The 17378-nt window shown below is 45.1% G+C and overlaps 1 protein-coding gene across 1 annotated transcript in view; it reads right to left on the minus strand.

Moving 5' to 3' along the window:
• Window positions 1-923: 923 nt before the first annotated feature.
• Window positions 924-17378, minus strand: part of st6galnac3 (ST6 (alpha-N-acetyl-neuraminyl-2,3-beta-galactosyl-1,3)-N-acetylgalactosaminide alpha-2,6-sialyltransferase 3) — a 58588-nt gene continuing 42133 nt past the window's right edge. The window contains exons 4-5 of the mRNA XM_084480690.1: window positions 3918-4025; window positions 924-1126 (exon numbers count right to left, since the gene is read on the minus strand). Of these exons, the coding sequence (XP_084336816.1) occupies window positions 937-1126; window positions 3918-4025 (298 nt within the window). The 3' untranslated portion in view covers window positions 924-936. The remainder of the gene's footprint in view (window positions 1127-3917; window positions 4026-17378) is intronic.

Here is a 17378-nt window from a genome sequence, read left to right on the forward strand (position 1 = left end):
TGTTAATCCCGCCCACCCCGATCGCACCACAACACATTTTCACAACAACCCCACGATCCGGGGTCAGTCTCCAGGACACGCCGGGAATGACAACCAATCTGGTAATCTGCGAGCAGATTCCTGCGTCCGACCAGCTCAAAAAAAGGAAAACATTTAAATGAGGACTTTGAAAGGCTCATTATATAAACATTAATTCCGTTGCTTGCTTCCTTTGCTTTTCAAATGACCTTATTTGTGGAAAGATCTCGGCTGGACGGGCGACGAGCAAATTGAATGTGACGGCGCTCCGGCCTCCGCCGTTCTCCGGTTGTAGGATGAAGTCTCTGAACGGTGGGAATTATACATTAATTACGCTGCGAGGGCGGACCCACGCCGGGAGGAGGACGGAGCGTCGGGTGTCAGGAAGCGGCTGTGAGACGTGAAGGTTTTAACCCAGCTGGTGATCAAACGTTCCTTTCTTCCCTGTAAAAGCGGGATTTTTTTTTGTAGTTTTGCAGTATGTTTGAAGTTGTTTTGTTCCGCGGTGGATTCCCGGCTCTGTTTTTTCGTGTTCGCTCCTGTCCATTTCGCGGCGCTCTCAGAGCGGCGTAGGGGTCAGTCACAACTGCTAATCCCAGTTCATTAAATATATCATAATCCTTCCCCCGGCGGCGTGCGCTCGCACTGAAGTCCACTCCAGTCCACTGTCCCGTCTCCTCAGAGAACCCACGGAGCACATGTTCCGGTGTTTTCCCAAACACACAGAAAACCCCATTCTTTAAAAGGTCAATGAATGGATATGCTGGATCAACGTGTTGTGCAGACGTGTGGAATGTGTGTTACAGTGGGCGGGGGGCCTAGAATACCAGGCCAGTGTCTGGGTCACGGTGGAGGAGGTGAGGAGCTGGCTGGGGTGAGGTGGGGGTGAGGTGGGGGCAGGGGGGTGGGGGGGGGGGGTCACGACAGCTGCCAGGTGGGGTTGAAGAACTTGATGGGGTGCGTCTTGGCCCACTTGGCGAACACGCTCTTCTCTGTGATGAAGCGGTGGCCGCCGTACGGCGCGCTCTCGTGGAGCACGTACTCAGCGCACTCGTCCCGGCTGCCCGTCTCGTAGTAGTGGTAGGGCACCTTCCTGTAGCCTTCGCTCCTGGGGAGAGAGACACAGAGACACAGAGAGAGAGAGAGAGAGAGAGAGAGAGAGAGAGAGAGAGAGAGAGGGACAAAGAGAGAGGGAGAGGGAGAGAGAGAGAGAGAGAGAAAATGAGAGACAAAGAGAGAGAGAGGGAGAGAAAATGAGAGACAGAGAGAGGGAGAGAGAGGGAGATAGGGGGGAGAGAAAAAGCAAGAGAGAATGAGAGACGGAGAGAGGAAGAGCGAGAGAGACAACATGAGAGACAGAGAGATTAGAGGCAGAGAGAGAGAGAGGTGGTTTGGTTATTGCAAGATCTATTGAAACATATGGCTTGTGTGTATGGGAACATATTGGTTGTCAAGCGACAGCCAATTTTTGTCAAGATTGATAAACAATGTGTTGATACCCGTTAAATAGGGAAATAAGCCCAGGGCGAACTGGACACCGATGCAAAGCGGAGGTGTCCAGTTCTTATTTTAGATAATGACTGGCGACGTTCTATACATTATCCCACTTATTACACGGCTACTTGCCGAAACAAAAAAATAACTTCACACGGTGTGTCTTCTTACAATTACCATTTGTAGTGTTGATCAGCAGAGAAATAGTCCACCAAAGACATTGACTTCACTTAGCAACCAAATTTCCTTGACAGTGGTCATTCTATGCTTAGGAACGTTCATTATTGAAAAATAATTCACCACCGGAAGTCGGGAAGGCCCATGCAAGTGAACGGAGCGTTCCTCAGCATTGAGAAGAGCCGTGTAATAAATATATATAAATATATGTGGTATAACATGAATCAGCAACCAAGGGTTTGGCACCTTCTGAAGAAGGCAATATACCTCAATAAAAGGAGAATTTAGCTCTTGGAAGTTTAAAGTGATACTATAAGACCCAGGCTTCTATAAAAACTTAAAGAGAATGCTGACAGAACAGAGAGGTGGTGGTGGGGGGTGGTGATACAGACGGCTGTCACGGTGGACAAGCAAGGGACGCTGGGCAGCCTGCCAGTTGAAATACACCGACTACTCGGGTCCCTTGAGCAACACTCCTATGGTATGTAGCACCGGCCTGCCAAGCTGTGTTAACAAACCATGTAGCTGCATGCTGCTAGTCTACGGTAGCCCCCAGCATGTACGTCCTCACACACATACACACACACACACACACACACACACACACACACACACACACACACACAGGTCCTTAGTAAGATAAAAATACAAGAACACAGAGACACATGCAAGTATGCACACACATACACGCACACACACACACACACACACACACACACACACACACACACACAGGTCCTAAGTGAGATAGAAATACAAGAACACACACACACACACACACACACACACACACACACATCAATTCAAAGTATCTGTAAACCATCCAATGTCAAACCCTCATGGACATGATATCCGGTCCTCTGTTGCACAAAAGAGGAGAGGAAACCAAGCGTGATGGAGATAGAGAGACAAAAGGAGACGAGATGAAAGAGATAGCGTTTTGCGGTGGTGGTATCTTAAAGCGGAAAGGATTAATGCTGAGTCGTTTATTTGTATGTGTCTGAAGCTGGGGCAATCTGCATCCCCTGCTGTGCATAGGAAACATGGGAGGATTTGAATGCAGGTTTCTATATTTTTTGAGTTTTTAATTTCGCTCTCCGTCGCGGGGAATCAAGATGTCAGATTCCAGTGGCGGGGGTACAGAGAGAGCCAGCTCGGGTTACGGTGTCGTACACTCCAACAGACAGACAGTCAAACAGAGAGAGACTGGTACATACAGAGCCACAGGCAGAGAGACTCAGACAGACAGAGCGACAGTGAGAGAGGGACATACAGAGACAGCTAGAGACACAGAGGGAGAGCTAGAGAGAAACAGACAGAGAGAGAGAATGCTCAAATAAGAGACAAGGATAGAGAGAGACCAATACAGAGAGAGACAGATAGAGCAAGAGAGAGACAGACAGACAGACAGACAGATGGACAGCGATGAGGAGAGAGACTGATTATAACTGAGGAGCAAATCTGACACTCCGGAGAAGCAGCATGGAAGACAAGACTTCCAGAATACTTGCCCACGTCTCCTACGATTCCACCAGCCACCCACACCTCCCACCCAGACAATAACTACTCACCCCGGAGCCACGGAGATGAAAGAGGAAAAAAGATATATATATATAAATACAAAATAGTAGAGGGGAAGAGAGAAAGCAAAGATAGTGCGACAGCCATGGTTGGCGTCTGCCCTTAGAGACCTGCAGGCTATTCTACACTCCCAGAAACACAATGGTATTCACTGTGCATTGTGTGTCTCTATGTGTGTGTGTGTGTGTGTGTGTGTGTGTGTGTGTGTGTGTGTGTGTGTGTGTGTGTGTGTGTGTCTTGAAGGGACTGAATAATGCAGATCATGGCCTTTGTATGCAGTTTAGCTGACTGCGGTGGCTGCACATTATGCAGACAGACATGGATGTCCCGAAAGTATAAATTAGGTGGAGTTCCACCGCCCAGAACCTCACACAAGCAAACCCCTCTCCCAGACACCAGCGGAGAGTGGACAGCTCACCGCCCATTACAACACATTCAGACAGACCGAGGAGGGTTCTGGAACAACGTTGAAATTCACACACAGGGACGGCACAAAGATGGTCTGCACTTTACCACAGAAGGAAGAGGGTGGCAGCGATCACTCACGAGGTGCTTGGCGAGGGATGTGAGCGCGAGCGGCTGTGCTGGTTACGGTTATTGCGTGAGATGTAGAGCGCTGTATCCGGGCAGGGGGGCGCCGTACGTACCTGCAGTAGGTGTCGTTAATCATGCCGTAGACGTGGATCTCTTTGCACATGTCCATGGCCAGGATGAGGGTGAACCAGCCAGTGCTTAGGTAGGAGCCAGACTGGATCCTGAAACAACACACACACACATATATACACACACACAAAGAGTTTTTAAATTCAGTGGAAAAGCAAGAATGCCCTCTTTTCTATCTTTAGACTTTGTGTGTTGATTTTGTATTCCATCCCATCCCCGCCCAAAGAGGAATATCTGGGTCTAGGGCAAGTTCTATTTTACAGCTCATTATTATGTATGTATTTCAAAACCACCAGCAACACTTTAGTTTGATGTGTGTGACATGTTGTGCATATGACATTGTTGTAATTTAACAGGGTAAATATAACAATAAATGAGTCTAGTACAAATAAAGGAAGTTGATATGGAATAAAAAACAAATCAGTCCTGAAAAAGAACACAATCTAGTCCTAATACAGAGAAAAGCTTAGCATCTCACACATCAATATCTCAATAAACCCCTCATAAAAGCGAACCTGCTACATGCACATGCAATGTACATGCACATGCAATGATAATGATGATGTTGACTTTCATATTCTTAGGCAAGAGGAGGTAGTGCTTTCATCAGTACACCTCAGCTTACTAGCCAATGGCTCCCTAAATATTCTGACAGAACCGGCAAAGTGTCTGGATGTCTCAAAATTTAAAATCTCAAGTCAAAAAAACATATGCAGGAAACTAAATGTAAGGGGTTGGAAAAGCAACATATATGTTGTCAAAAGCAAAATGGATGAGGATAGAGAATGTTGACACACACGTCAGCTACGTAGAGGCTTTCAGTGCCATTCGAATCCCCAATGGATGGCTATTGCGCCCGGTCGGCTGCTCACACGCATTGTGAATAACTCACACGCGTTGTGAATAACTCTGAATGTATATTTACGTGAGATCATGTTTTGTCATCACTGATCATTAATGAAGAATGCCGTAAAATCAGCTGACAGCCAATGGTCCTATTCTGAACAAATCAGTTAAATTCTGTTTACAAGTCTGTTACGAAAGGACACACACACACACACACACACACACTCACACAAACACATACACACATGCATGCAATCTCACACATACACACACACACACACACACACACACACACAAACGCACACAATCTCACACAAACACACACACACACACACACACGCACACTCACACGGACATGCAAACGCAAAAAAACTTGAGTAACACCGATAAAAATAACTTGCTCCACGGTGTGTATTTTAATTGGCTTGTGTTTCAGGGTCGCACTGGCCTGCACTCATAGAGACACAACGAGCCACAGGTCAGGGTGGGAGTGGAGGGCACAACAAGGCAATTTGTTTGTAGGATGGAGGGCGGCGGGGGAAGGGAGTGGGGGTGGGCACATTATAACCGATACACACTCTCAGCCGTCAGGGCTGTCAACGTATCAGTGTTACCCTGCATTATTCATTCACCATTTGCCACTCGAGCAGCCCGACACTGCGAGCACACACACACACACACACACGCGCACACGCACACGCTATTAACATACTTACACATGCAAACACATACACACAGAATAAACACAAACGGCGCGCACACACCCAAACACACTGCACCACCTCTCTGAGACACACACACCCACACCCACACGCGCATAAACAAGACAAAACCCAGCGTGTGTGTGTGTGTGTGTGTGTGTGTGTGTGTGTGTACCCCGAGAGAAAAATACATTTCTTGGAGGAATAAACGCACGGTGAGCGCCGTGCTGACCTGCTGAATTACATTTCAGAAGGAGATGTTTGGTGTTTGAAGAGGAACGACACGTCCAAGGTCATCACTGCTGCAGCACTCTGTGTTTGGCTATAGGACCATTACAGCCGCCCCACTCCACAGCCCAAAGGAGGATAACAAGCAGCGGGGAGCTCCTTTACGCCCGGCCGCAAATTACACACACTGCCGCGGGACATGAGGGAAAACAATTAGCTTTGTTTTTCTGCAAGTAAAGACGTCACACACACACACAAGGGTGGCGGGCTGTGCCTCGGATACGATCACACAAAAAGCTCCAACCGGCGTTCCCCCCCGACCGCTCCTTTGGTTTGTTGTTGCTCTTGTTATTTCTCTCCTCCTCTCCTGACCTGAAGCCCGGGGCCGGGGGGAGATTGGGATCGACGTGATGGAGGAGTGCGGTGGCCATGTGCCCGAACACGAGCGAATGGTTAACGTTAAGCGAAGGGATGTCTGGGAGACGTCAGATCAAAGCCGAGCTGTAGCGTCCTGCTCTTTCCCCCCCCGATGGCTCAAGGAAACAAGGTCCGGCTCAGGGGCGGTTCACTCGGGGATGGGGAATGTCAATGGGATTCCATGTTGGAAGTTCATCCGGTTTAGCTGTATTGCCCTCGATGGACTTTAAATGGCCGTCAGAATTGATAATCTCACAGTGCATTTACCTCACTAATAGCTGATGGATGGCTATGCCATTTCTGACCAATTACACTCAAATCATCGCTCTTTAATCCTACCTAAAGCAAGCTTTAATAGCTTGATTAGAATGTTTTCATTTGCTTGATTGCACAGATTAAAAAGCTGATTAATTCATAGGGATCTTAACTTTGCAGCACTTGTGTTGAGGACCACGTCTATACTTTCCACGCTATCGGTGGCAGTGGTTCAGCAGTAGTTCTTCAATTTGGGTGTACCCCCTCCGGTATCATGGAATGTGTGCCTGTTATCTGACAGCAAACAATTTGAATTTAGTGACAAACAGTTGATAAATATCTATGAATAATGCAGCGACTGTGTCTCTCTCGTGTCTCACGGTACCCAGAAGGACCGTGTTAGCATTAGAGTGGTTTAGTTTTCCATTTAGTGGGAGTGCTATTGCTGTCGTCAAATGAACCCAATATATAACTTCAACAACAACCAGTGGCACGTTGCTGCCCTAGTTTATAGTCTGTATCACACCTCTTCTTATCGCGTCTACCTTTTTGGCCAAACACAGTTTCCCTGAGACCACCCCGAACTTCAAGCCAGACAGAGTTTTCTCCCTCCCTCACTCTCTCTCTCTCTCTCTCTCTCTCTCTCTCTCTCTCTCTCTCTCTCTCTCTCTCTCTCTCTCTCTCTCTCTCTCTCTCTCTCTCTCTCTCTCTCTCTCTCTCTCTCTCTCTCTCTCTCTCTCTCTCTCTCTCTCTCTCTCTCTCTCTCTCTCTCTGGCTCCCTTTCCCGCTCTTCAGAAGGGGTCAAAAGCATCGTATCTACCATCTATCTCCCCCCTCTTATCTTTCTCTTTCTCTACTCTCTTCATCTGGAGAAAATTGCCACTCAGGAGAGGCACGTGAGTACATAGTGAGGCCGATAACGGTGGAGTCTTTAATGATGGCTTCCCAGCACAGCCGGACATACCGCTTCAAGGGCTCTAGCTAGCTTGGGCCTGGATTTATTTGGGGAACACTTAGTTAGGTTTGGTGTAGTCACTGGTTGTGGTTTATTTCACAGGGACAGTGCTGGGCCAGAGTAAGCTAGAGAGCTCATTTGCTAATCTGTGGTCCCTGGGTAAAAACAATACAATTAGTGACTACACAGCACATCACAATTTAGAAACAGCCCATGACATATACTGTACGACGGCTTTATACAGAATATGCATAACATACTCTCCAGGTTGGAAACATAGTTTCAAATACTGAGAATACTGTTGAATTTGTTTTGAGTCGTGTTATAAGGGATGTTTTGAAAATGCTCCAGCTTGTGTATTCACCGACGGGAGAATTGAATCAAATTGTTGCTGTTGATTTATTTGATGTCAGCCACATAACACTTAAAAAGAAGAGAAAGATTGGTTGTACTGACTGACGATGCAGGGTATTCTCTGGGGAGAAAGGGTTGGAAATCGCAATAATATGTGGCTCACAAATAACATTTCTACATGCAGGAGTCTGAAATGGATCCAGTCGCATCGTATCACTGATTCCAACCAATCGTCTTCATGTTCTGGTTTGTGTTCATGTAGCAAATTACCTGAGATGAATACAAGCCATTGGGTCTTTGCTTTTATCCAAAGCCTGGTACATTACCGTGAGTGCACACATTCTACGCTTTGACGAACAGTCCCTGGAAAATATCCTTTGACTGTTTTGCATGAAAGAAGAGAAAAAGAGCAGGCAGAAAAAAAGGAAAAGCCGGCCGTGCTTCTAGACAACATCACGTGGCTCTATCTCACACACACACACACACACACACACACACACACACACACACACACACACACACACACACACCATATCTCTATATGTTGTTTTAATGACACATGAGCGATTTCCCCTTTCACGGCGCCTGCATCTATGTCACGGGACAAACCTCCTTCCGTTTCCTTCTTCCGAGGTGTCACAACGCCGGCCTCGGGGAACAAAACCCTCCGACTGAAGCCAAGTGTGGAGGAAATATAAGCTTTGCTTTTTCTTAAGTTGTGTCTTATGCACACACACACACACACACACACACACACACACACACACACACACAGACAACACAGCCATGTATTGTAACAACAGGCTTGCTGAGCCGTCTCGTCACTCTGTCCCAGATGGCTAATAAGGGGAAGGGCGCGGTTGGAAAAGGAGCAGCAAACCAGTACCAGCCATGCTATGCATTATGCAGAACGCACGAGGAACCCAAACAGATCTGACCTGCGGAGACAGTCAGTTTAGAAAGTAGGCGTTAAGGCTCGCATTACTCAGATAGGGGAAGAGGACGTCGGTTTTTGGCTGGCGCACCGAAGCTATGAACGCTTTGAGCGCGCAACGGATTGGTTTGGCTATCGCCCTCTGACATTGTGCGGTGCGTTTGGTCAGGTACAGCTTTTTACATCTCCCGATGGGTTGTGCATTCTGTTCTCCATTGCTGTAAGCGTTCCCGTCCAGACAACAAACAGTAAACGTCTGTAAAATAAACACGAGACCATTGTGGTGACGCTCACGACATTGTTGCATTGCTGTGGGTCAAAGTACGCCTGACGATAATAATAATAGAACAAACCCCTGCTGCTCACCGATAACAATGTGTTTGTCTGTATCGCCTGCGCACTACCAGAAATAAAAGGAAGGGGCTTGCTGAAAGCAGCAACAGCACACACAGCTCAAATACAGCAGCTGTCGTGCGTTAGACTGCCTCACCCCGGGCCACTGTTGTAAGAGCCTCCAAAACATGCAATGATCAACCACCCTAATGATCAACTGCACGAAAGAAAAGAAAAAATGTATCTGAAAGGATTGTTATTTTCTATTCAATCCTTTAATGTGGAATCATACTGATTATGTGTGGTTCTCTGCTGGCTGTGAGCGGCGGGGGGTCTTAATATTCTTGCACAGTAGCAGAGGAAAATATGGGACGCTGTCTGGGCTCCCCCGCTTCCCTTCATCAAGGCGCCGGCTTCCTGCCGAGCCGTGTAAGGAGATTGGATCTCACTTAGGTTTATTTTTTTGCGATAGGGGTCAGGGAAAGAAATAAATGGGAGGCTCAGGGAGGAAATCAAACACAGCAACCTGTCTCTGAAATGTAAAAACGCAAAAGAAGAGAATAAACTCTGGCTTTTGTTGGTTGTAATGTTTGAATTAGTTGATGAATTGTGGCTGGTTATGTGAAGGCGATTTCAGAGATGGATTCTCCACTTATGATGAAAGCATTGTATGGACCTAATTGTGCATTTCCAGTTTAGTGTAGAACTGGACATTCTATATTGGCCCATTTACCAGCAAACCACTTAAAATGTTGTTCTGCGCAAATGTTATTGCAAAAATATGGTTAATATTGTTTACTTGGGTTCTTATTTTATGTTGATTTTATTTAACAAAAAGAACCAACATTATGGATGGTGCTGGCACCCATTGCAGACATGTTTTTTGGGGTCGCATCTGTTAGTAACTCCAGCAATTTGTACAGTTTTATGCTTAATGGAAAGATTAAATCTCCATACATTTAGCATACTCTTATCCCGAAAAAGAGTGTGATAACAACTAGTTTCATAGTATTGCATGGTCTATTGAATCTCTTTTGAAAACGGAGACCCGATGGAGAATAGAATGAAAAGATCTTAAAAGGATGTCTGTATAGACTTCTGTCGCAACGCAGACCCACGTTGCTCTTTGTAGTACAGTTGTTCCCTCTCCTCGGAAATGCTGGGAAAAATGAGGGAAAATGAGGTAAAGTCCACGTAGGTAATGGAAAGTTAGTTATGAGTTTGAAAGTTCTTTCAAACTAATTCACACACACACACAGACGTTTTATTAGACCTCACCTTAAAAAGTTCAACAGAATTGACCGAAAAACAGATGGAAGTCCTATTTTATTGCTGTGCCATCGGAACAAAACCCAATTAGTCAATATAAGATGTGCTGCAGAAGTGTACTTTCTTGCATGGTTCATCATGTTTTACATCCCACTTGAGGGATGTTCATTTGGCAGCATACATTGTAGGGTACTGAATAATTAGCTTTTCAGCAATTCAGAATGAAAGGACCTGCAAACTAAAACATTAGGTACATAAGGTACTGAAGGAGCTGTCAGCAGTATCTTTAGTGTTTCAGGTTGGCCAGTACCTCTGCAATATAAAACATAGCTCCAATGGAAAGTATCCTCCCATAAAAACAGGAATTATATTTTGGTTTTACATTTAATTTCAAATGAACATTTGAAAGTATAGTGATATGGCTTCTCGACATTCATATCTGCATGCTCTTTAAAGGCTGTCTTTGTTCAATAAGAGGAAGAAAGATAATGGTTCTGTCACATTTCTGACTAGACCAGTCGGTTCATTCAGCATAAAACCTTATGCTGAATGAATTTCTAAGTAATGGAAAGAATACTATGAAATATTCAATTCTAATTCAGTTTTTATCTTCTATCCTTCAAGCGATGTACAGTAGATCATGTCGTCACTATTTACCAAAGTAATACAAAGACGGCAGTCAGGCATTCAATAAAAATATTAACAGGCTGCAAACGTATTTTGGAATACATGTCCTACAGACGTAAAATCCCTACCTACCACTCCATGCGTTAGGGAAGGCCGGCACACAAGGTCATGGCACACAATATGAAGGTGAACATTTTATAATAAGCATTTCTATGAGAAGCTGGTCTACATTTTTATCAAGGTAGTGCAGGGAGAGACAGAGAAAAAGCCTGGTTCTACTCTGAGCAGTTCAAGCTGTGAGGAATTCTGTATGTTTTCAAAATGGCCACTTGAGACTCCCCTAGCAATAAATCCCCACCGTGATACATAAATAAACGATATAAATAATTGAATATACTGTAGCCGCTACTCCAGACCTGCGGGTCGTAACCACTCCTAATCACAGTTTCATAGGGGCATTGGTTTTATTTTAACACGGCTTGATGCTTCTTGGTAATTGAAATTCACGCTGCATTTATGTTTCATGACCGTGATTTACATGCTAAGCCTCGCAGGACCGTGGGTCCTCCCCAGCAAGCATGTAGTGCACAATGTATTTATAATTTCAGCTCACTTGAACCGTCCATACATATATTTACATACTTGAAGGTCCTCCAATTCTGTTAAAATAAAAAGCCTTTGAATTGAAATACAGAGCATACGAGCGTATTGTGTGAAAGCAATTTCACGACGACGGCGGCTAACAATGCTACAGCGAAGGTCAGCGCTCGCATTGAATCACATGTTGAAGGCTACACAGCCAATTCAACATACAAGCATTATACCCCCACGAGTTAGAACCCCCCCAGTAGCAAAACAGATTAAGATGCAACTCAAGTGAAGATTCCTCCAAGGAGGGGGGGGGGGGTGAAGATCAGGACGAAGACTCTACATCCAGAGTCACACGCAGAGCTACAGATTATCATTGATTTCAGAGCTCAATAATCAATTAATCCCCGGTGCAGCGCTGAATAATGTAGCGCAGCCTTCCTTCTGGTAAAGGCGCCTCATGGGATGAGTAGAATGGCAAGTAATCCCATGCAAAAGTCCGATATTGAATTATGGAGCTCTCGCAGACCGTTAAGCCTGCCGAGGGCTCCCCTAAAAAGCAAAGAAGATTTATGACGACTCACAGAGAAAGGGTGGAGATACGCCGTCGGAGGGGAAAATCGTTATGCCTTTGCAACAGAGAAGGGCTGTTCCTGGTTTAATAGGACACCTCCATGCAGGGGCGAGCGCGCTCTAGATTGCACCAGATAGACACTAGTAAAGCCTGACGGGCACAAAAAGTAAAAAAAAGTCGGACTGTTTGAAATTCTGGCTGCTATTGAATGGCATCTGAGCCATTTACAGTAAAACATCTTTGCACTCTCTCTAACAAAGAATATAACTTTTTTTGATGGGCAAATGAGGAATCCAAAAGGGAAGATTCCACAACGGGTAACACATCATGTGATGAACCAATGGGACGAGAATCATGTGACCAGATACCAGACACACCGTGGTGGCTTATCAGCCTCACTCCATCAGTTTGATGAAGTGTTGGAGTGGACAAAACAACAGCAATTTGCTGCACGGCTCGGTGACGGCATAGGACAGGTTCCAGTATCGCCCTCAAGGCAGTGCATCGCAGGCCTTTCCAAAGGTGGTTTCTAAGGGTTGATTTGACTTTCAAAGTACACAAGACCAAGAGGTAGAAACCCCTTCATGGTGGTTCTGATGGCTCAGTACAAGTCCTTGTACCTGTTTATTCACCACATACAGAAACACCATTAAAAGTGAATCCCAGTTGCACCTGTTCCTTTTTGCATATTATCTCAAATTTATTGTGATTTTTCCTTGGATGGACCACCGTTTATAATTGGCAGAGGTGTGAAGAACGGTTGAGTACAACTGCATAAAAAAAAGGTATTCTCATTTTTTAATGATGGGGAGCTTGACCTGAGAACAGCCTGATAATAAGCGCAGTGCAAGCAGTATTTTTAGTTGGCCAACACATTTCCCCGCAATATAGTTTGTTTTACAGCAACTGACACCCGCAATTTTTTGTTCTTACTTGAGTTGCCTGAAGCCCAGAAGACGGTTAAAAATGGACTGCTATAAATATGCTTCAAAGGTAAAAAATAATGTATGTTCATAGGATCAATTGTACCAAACGCAAGGTTTGTTCCCTGCTGTATTCAATTATTTCTGCAGCACAACTCAAATGTGTTCATTTGGTCGTGTGGCTGATGACATTCTGGGCAATGCAAACCAAAATGAAGACTGCTAAGTGAAATCCCCTTAACAGACACCCAGCCATCCGTGAGACCACTGCTCACGAATGCGGTAGATGGAAATGATTTTTTTTTTTTTGCTCCCTTGGACCCATTCCAGTTATCCCATGCACCATCAGCATCATGACGAGGCCAATATCGGCACTCAATGTTCCCTAGGATATGGAGCCCCAAGACTATCGAGGATCTTTAAGAACAGGGTAGAGAGGGCTGTCCGCCTCCAGACCGAAGCCGATTTGGAGCAATGGTGTGATACTATCCTTTTACGTGGCTCAACTTAACTGTAAACACCTTGGTGAAAAGCCGATAAGGCTTTTCAGAAGTGCTAACATGCTAACAGAAGTTAACGTTGAAAGTGGCTTTGTAAATAATTAAATCAGGGTTTCAGAATTTTTTTGGATTCATCTTGATATTGGTATTTGGTACACGAGTCTATCTCTAACCAACGTCATAACCAAGCAAAATGAATACGTTTATGAGCAATCAGTGATCAATTCATGAATTAATTGATCATCATAATTGATCAAATAAGTTCACACTCACTCAAACATGTTTTGCTAATCAATTCTCACTGTTCCCATTCCCTCAGTTCTACAAAAGTTCAACATTAAACTTGTTGCCATGTAAAAAGTTCACATTTCTATTTTAATACAAATAAGAAATGTAATTAACTTATCACTCAGAAAGCCCATGTTTTCCAAGTAAATTACTAAATTATTATTTGACACACTCATATCTTTTTTATTTTTTAATTTTTTAATTTTTTATGTCTGACAGTAGACGTTCTCTTCGGGAAGAGGGCTTCTTGACTATTTAACAGAGAAGACTTTAATGCCACTGGCGAAGAAGAAGTGATTACTTCCCCCTTTCAGAAAGCCCTGCGAGTATAATCTGAAGTGACTAGAGCACATCCACTTTAGCAGAGGCAACGTGTAGTAGTGGATCGCGCAGCATGCACTGCTGTGCGGGATGCGACAGGAACCATTTAAGCTACAATTATTTGTATTTCTCAGGATGTCACAAACGAGAGCCATGCCAGCCATGTTTTCTTTTTGCTCAGTGCTGGAGCGTGATGTTATATATCGTATCAAAATCAAAGTTTGACCACCTGTGAGCGGTTTAATTGCGGTCTGGGATAGGTGTCAATAGAAAGGACACTGACTCCAGACTGAGCCAGAGAGTACTTCTGGGGATCCTTTACTGTCAGTTTCAGCATCAGAGCAGAGGGGGAAGGTGACCCCAGGTGAGGCTGTCTCTGGGGCACCAGCAGATGTATGAAGACGGATCAGTTTCGCTTGTTTGCTAAGGTGTCAAGAAGCTCAGAATTCTGCACTCGCTGCACTTAAAATGTCAAACGAAAGCTCGGGGGAAATAAAAAAAATAAAAAAAGTTAGGAGTAGAGGCAAGTGGTTAAAATTGACGGCACATACCTGTGAAACATTCTCGGTACGTGACTAGAGCATTCCATCGCTTAATCTGATCCCAGGCCTTTTACACAGCCAGCACCCTCCTCAAACGCCGCTGGTGTGTCGCATCTGTCACTTACACACCGAGTTGGAAACTGGAATTGCGCACGATCGCTAACCGCAGTGCGGGATTTCATTCACATCCCAACCGGTCCCCTTGGTCTAGGAAAACCCTTATTTTCTACAAGTTAGAGCCGTCATATCTCTTTTACTGTTGTGCTCTTCTGAAATCCATGGAAAGGGTCATCCCTAAGTATATTCGTTTTTCACGAGGGAGGCTACCCACCGCGGTTAGCAGTGCCGCCGCTACGCAAAATGTTTGTAAGACTCACTGCGTCTGGAGAAAATGTCTAACCATAACCCTAACCCTAACACCCAACTGTCAACCGAGATTCAGCGACCTCCAACGCGATTAGCGGGTCTGGGAAATAAATCGTACAATAAACTCTCGGAAGTACTACGCTGTGAACTCCAAATGCTTTCTCTCAATAAATATATAGAAGCTGCATAGGTGTCATAAAATCGGCGGTATAAGTAGATAAAACACATGTTAACGGCCAAGGATAAAAGGTTTTCTCAGGCCCTGCCATGTTCCAAACGGCTTCCTCAATGTCCCCGTGCGGTGGGTTCCTAGGAGTGTCATTATGTTATTACCTTCTTAAATGCTAATGGGATTTAAGGCACACTGCACATTGCCTTGAGCAGACAATTGCTCCCCCATTCCTCCCCCCGGCCCTCCTGAGCCGATGTTCGGCTCATTCATCTCTCAGATGGGGACGGAGGGATGGCGGGGGGACAGCGGGGGGCAAGAGGACGTTATGAACAGCAAGGTGCTGATCCCCCCCCTGCTTTAGGTGGTGTGATGACAGGCTTCTTTGGTTTCTTTTTTTTTCTTCCGTCGGCCTTGTCCACTTTCAAAGTTGAGGTCGGTTTGGTTTACATTTTTCTGACGGCTTCACTTAATAGGATAATCTCACAGCAATTACTGACATTCGATGCAGATGTAATGTCATTACATGCTCGCTCGGAGAGGGGAGAAAGGCATCGGTGGGGATTGGGGATTCAGAGCGGCACACTTTGTGTTTATGAGTTCCAGTCCTCTGTAGGGGAAAGAACCACGCCGCCTGGGAGAGACAATACCACTCCTATATTGTTCTGTTTGGCAGCACAAGCTGATAAGCATGAAATTACAGCTATTTGAGATGGATCCTCATAGCGCCTGCTTTGTGTTTTCCATCTTTAACGCCGGCTCGAGGTGTACAAAGTGTATATATAAGGATAGCCATCTTCCGCCATCTTCTTCTTTTATTTTTTCAATCTCTTGACATCCAAAACACGAAGCAATTCCAGATAAGGTCACCTGCTCCACACACACCACAAACAAAAGACTCAGCACTGGCTTAGAGTTGCTTGACATTGAAGCCAATGGTCGCACGGTTGCTACGACAGGTAGATTACATCGAAGCAAATTAAGCCCTTTGACAACTTCCTTTTGTACCGTTGTTTTTTTGTGTGTGTGCGCAGTGAGCTCCAAGTGCTGAACCAAGAGAGGGAGGAATAAAAAAAAGCACCTCAATGCCATCGAGCCAATCCTAATAACCGTTAGCGTGTCTCAATTTGTTCTGTTTCGGACGTGCTCCACACCCTGTAGCCGATAACATCATCACGTGTTACTTCAAAGTACTTCCCCCCCCCCTGGCCTGGGCAGAGAGAATGTATAATTGGGTGGAATATATCAGAGCGGAATGACAAAAAAAAGGAACCTCTTCCATGGAGGGTCGTTACCAAGTTACGCGATTAAAACTATTTTAGCAAGCGCAGAAATCCCTGCGAGTGGTATTTCAACTCAAGCTTTGAGTGGATGGTGGTGGAGATTAGGAAGCAGGATTATGCGGCCGTGACATTCATGGCAATACATTCAAATAGTTGTTCTTATTTAACACATATTTTTAGGAGGCCTTGGAGAGTGACATATCTGGTCTCAGGGCTTAGCCAGACTTAGCCTCGACTCATGTTGATTAATTGAGGTTACGAAAATGTATTTTTGTGCCCGGCTTCTCCGGTTTTGGTCCCTTAAGGTTTTCAGGTGTGAGAGAGCGTGTTGGAATGTGGAAATGAAGTGTTGCTCAGATGTGGTAGACCGTGGGCTGATGCAGGCCCCCGTACGGGCACCCGAAACAACCCTGCCTGTGATCCATACTAACACCATGCAGGGATTGAGATGAAAACACCATCAACCGTGTACACACGCAAACACGCACACACATACCCACATTGTCACACATATACACACGCACGCACTGCCAGGCACATACGCACAGTGTCACACACACGCATGCATATATACACATACTCAGTGGCATGCACAGACTCAGGCACAGACACACACACGCATAGGAAGAATAATGTGTGATAATTGCTTTATTCATATCCTTAATGTCTCAGCAGCAGACACAAGATTAATATATCCTCATATTCTCTCGGCAGACTTGTTGAAATGCCAATGCTGGGAATAGTTTTCTTAATCTGGAACAGTCTAAACATTAATTGTAATATATCTTTTAATGAAATGAACCTTTATGTTTGCAGAGGTTTTATTTGGTGTGAAGTTCATAGCATTTTACAAAAACAGCTTTTGTTTGGAAAAGTCCCAATCATCACCATCATCCACATGAAAATACAGTTTCATGATTCCCAAGTTGATACTTTCCAGCCCTCACAACCTCAATCTACTCACAAGGATTT

This window comes from Micromesistius poutassou (assembly GCF_964030765.1).
Source record: "Micromesistius poutassou genome assembly, chromosome: 16".
Taxonomy (NCBI): Eukaryota; Metazoa; Chordata; class Actinopteri; order Gadiformes; family Gadidae; genus Micromesistius; species Micromesistius poutassou.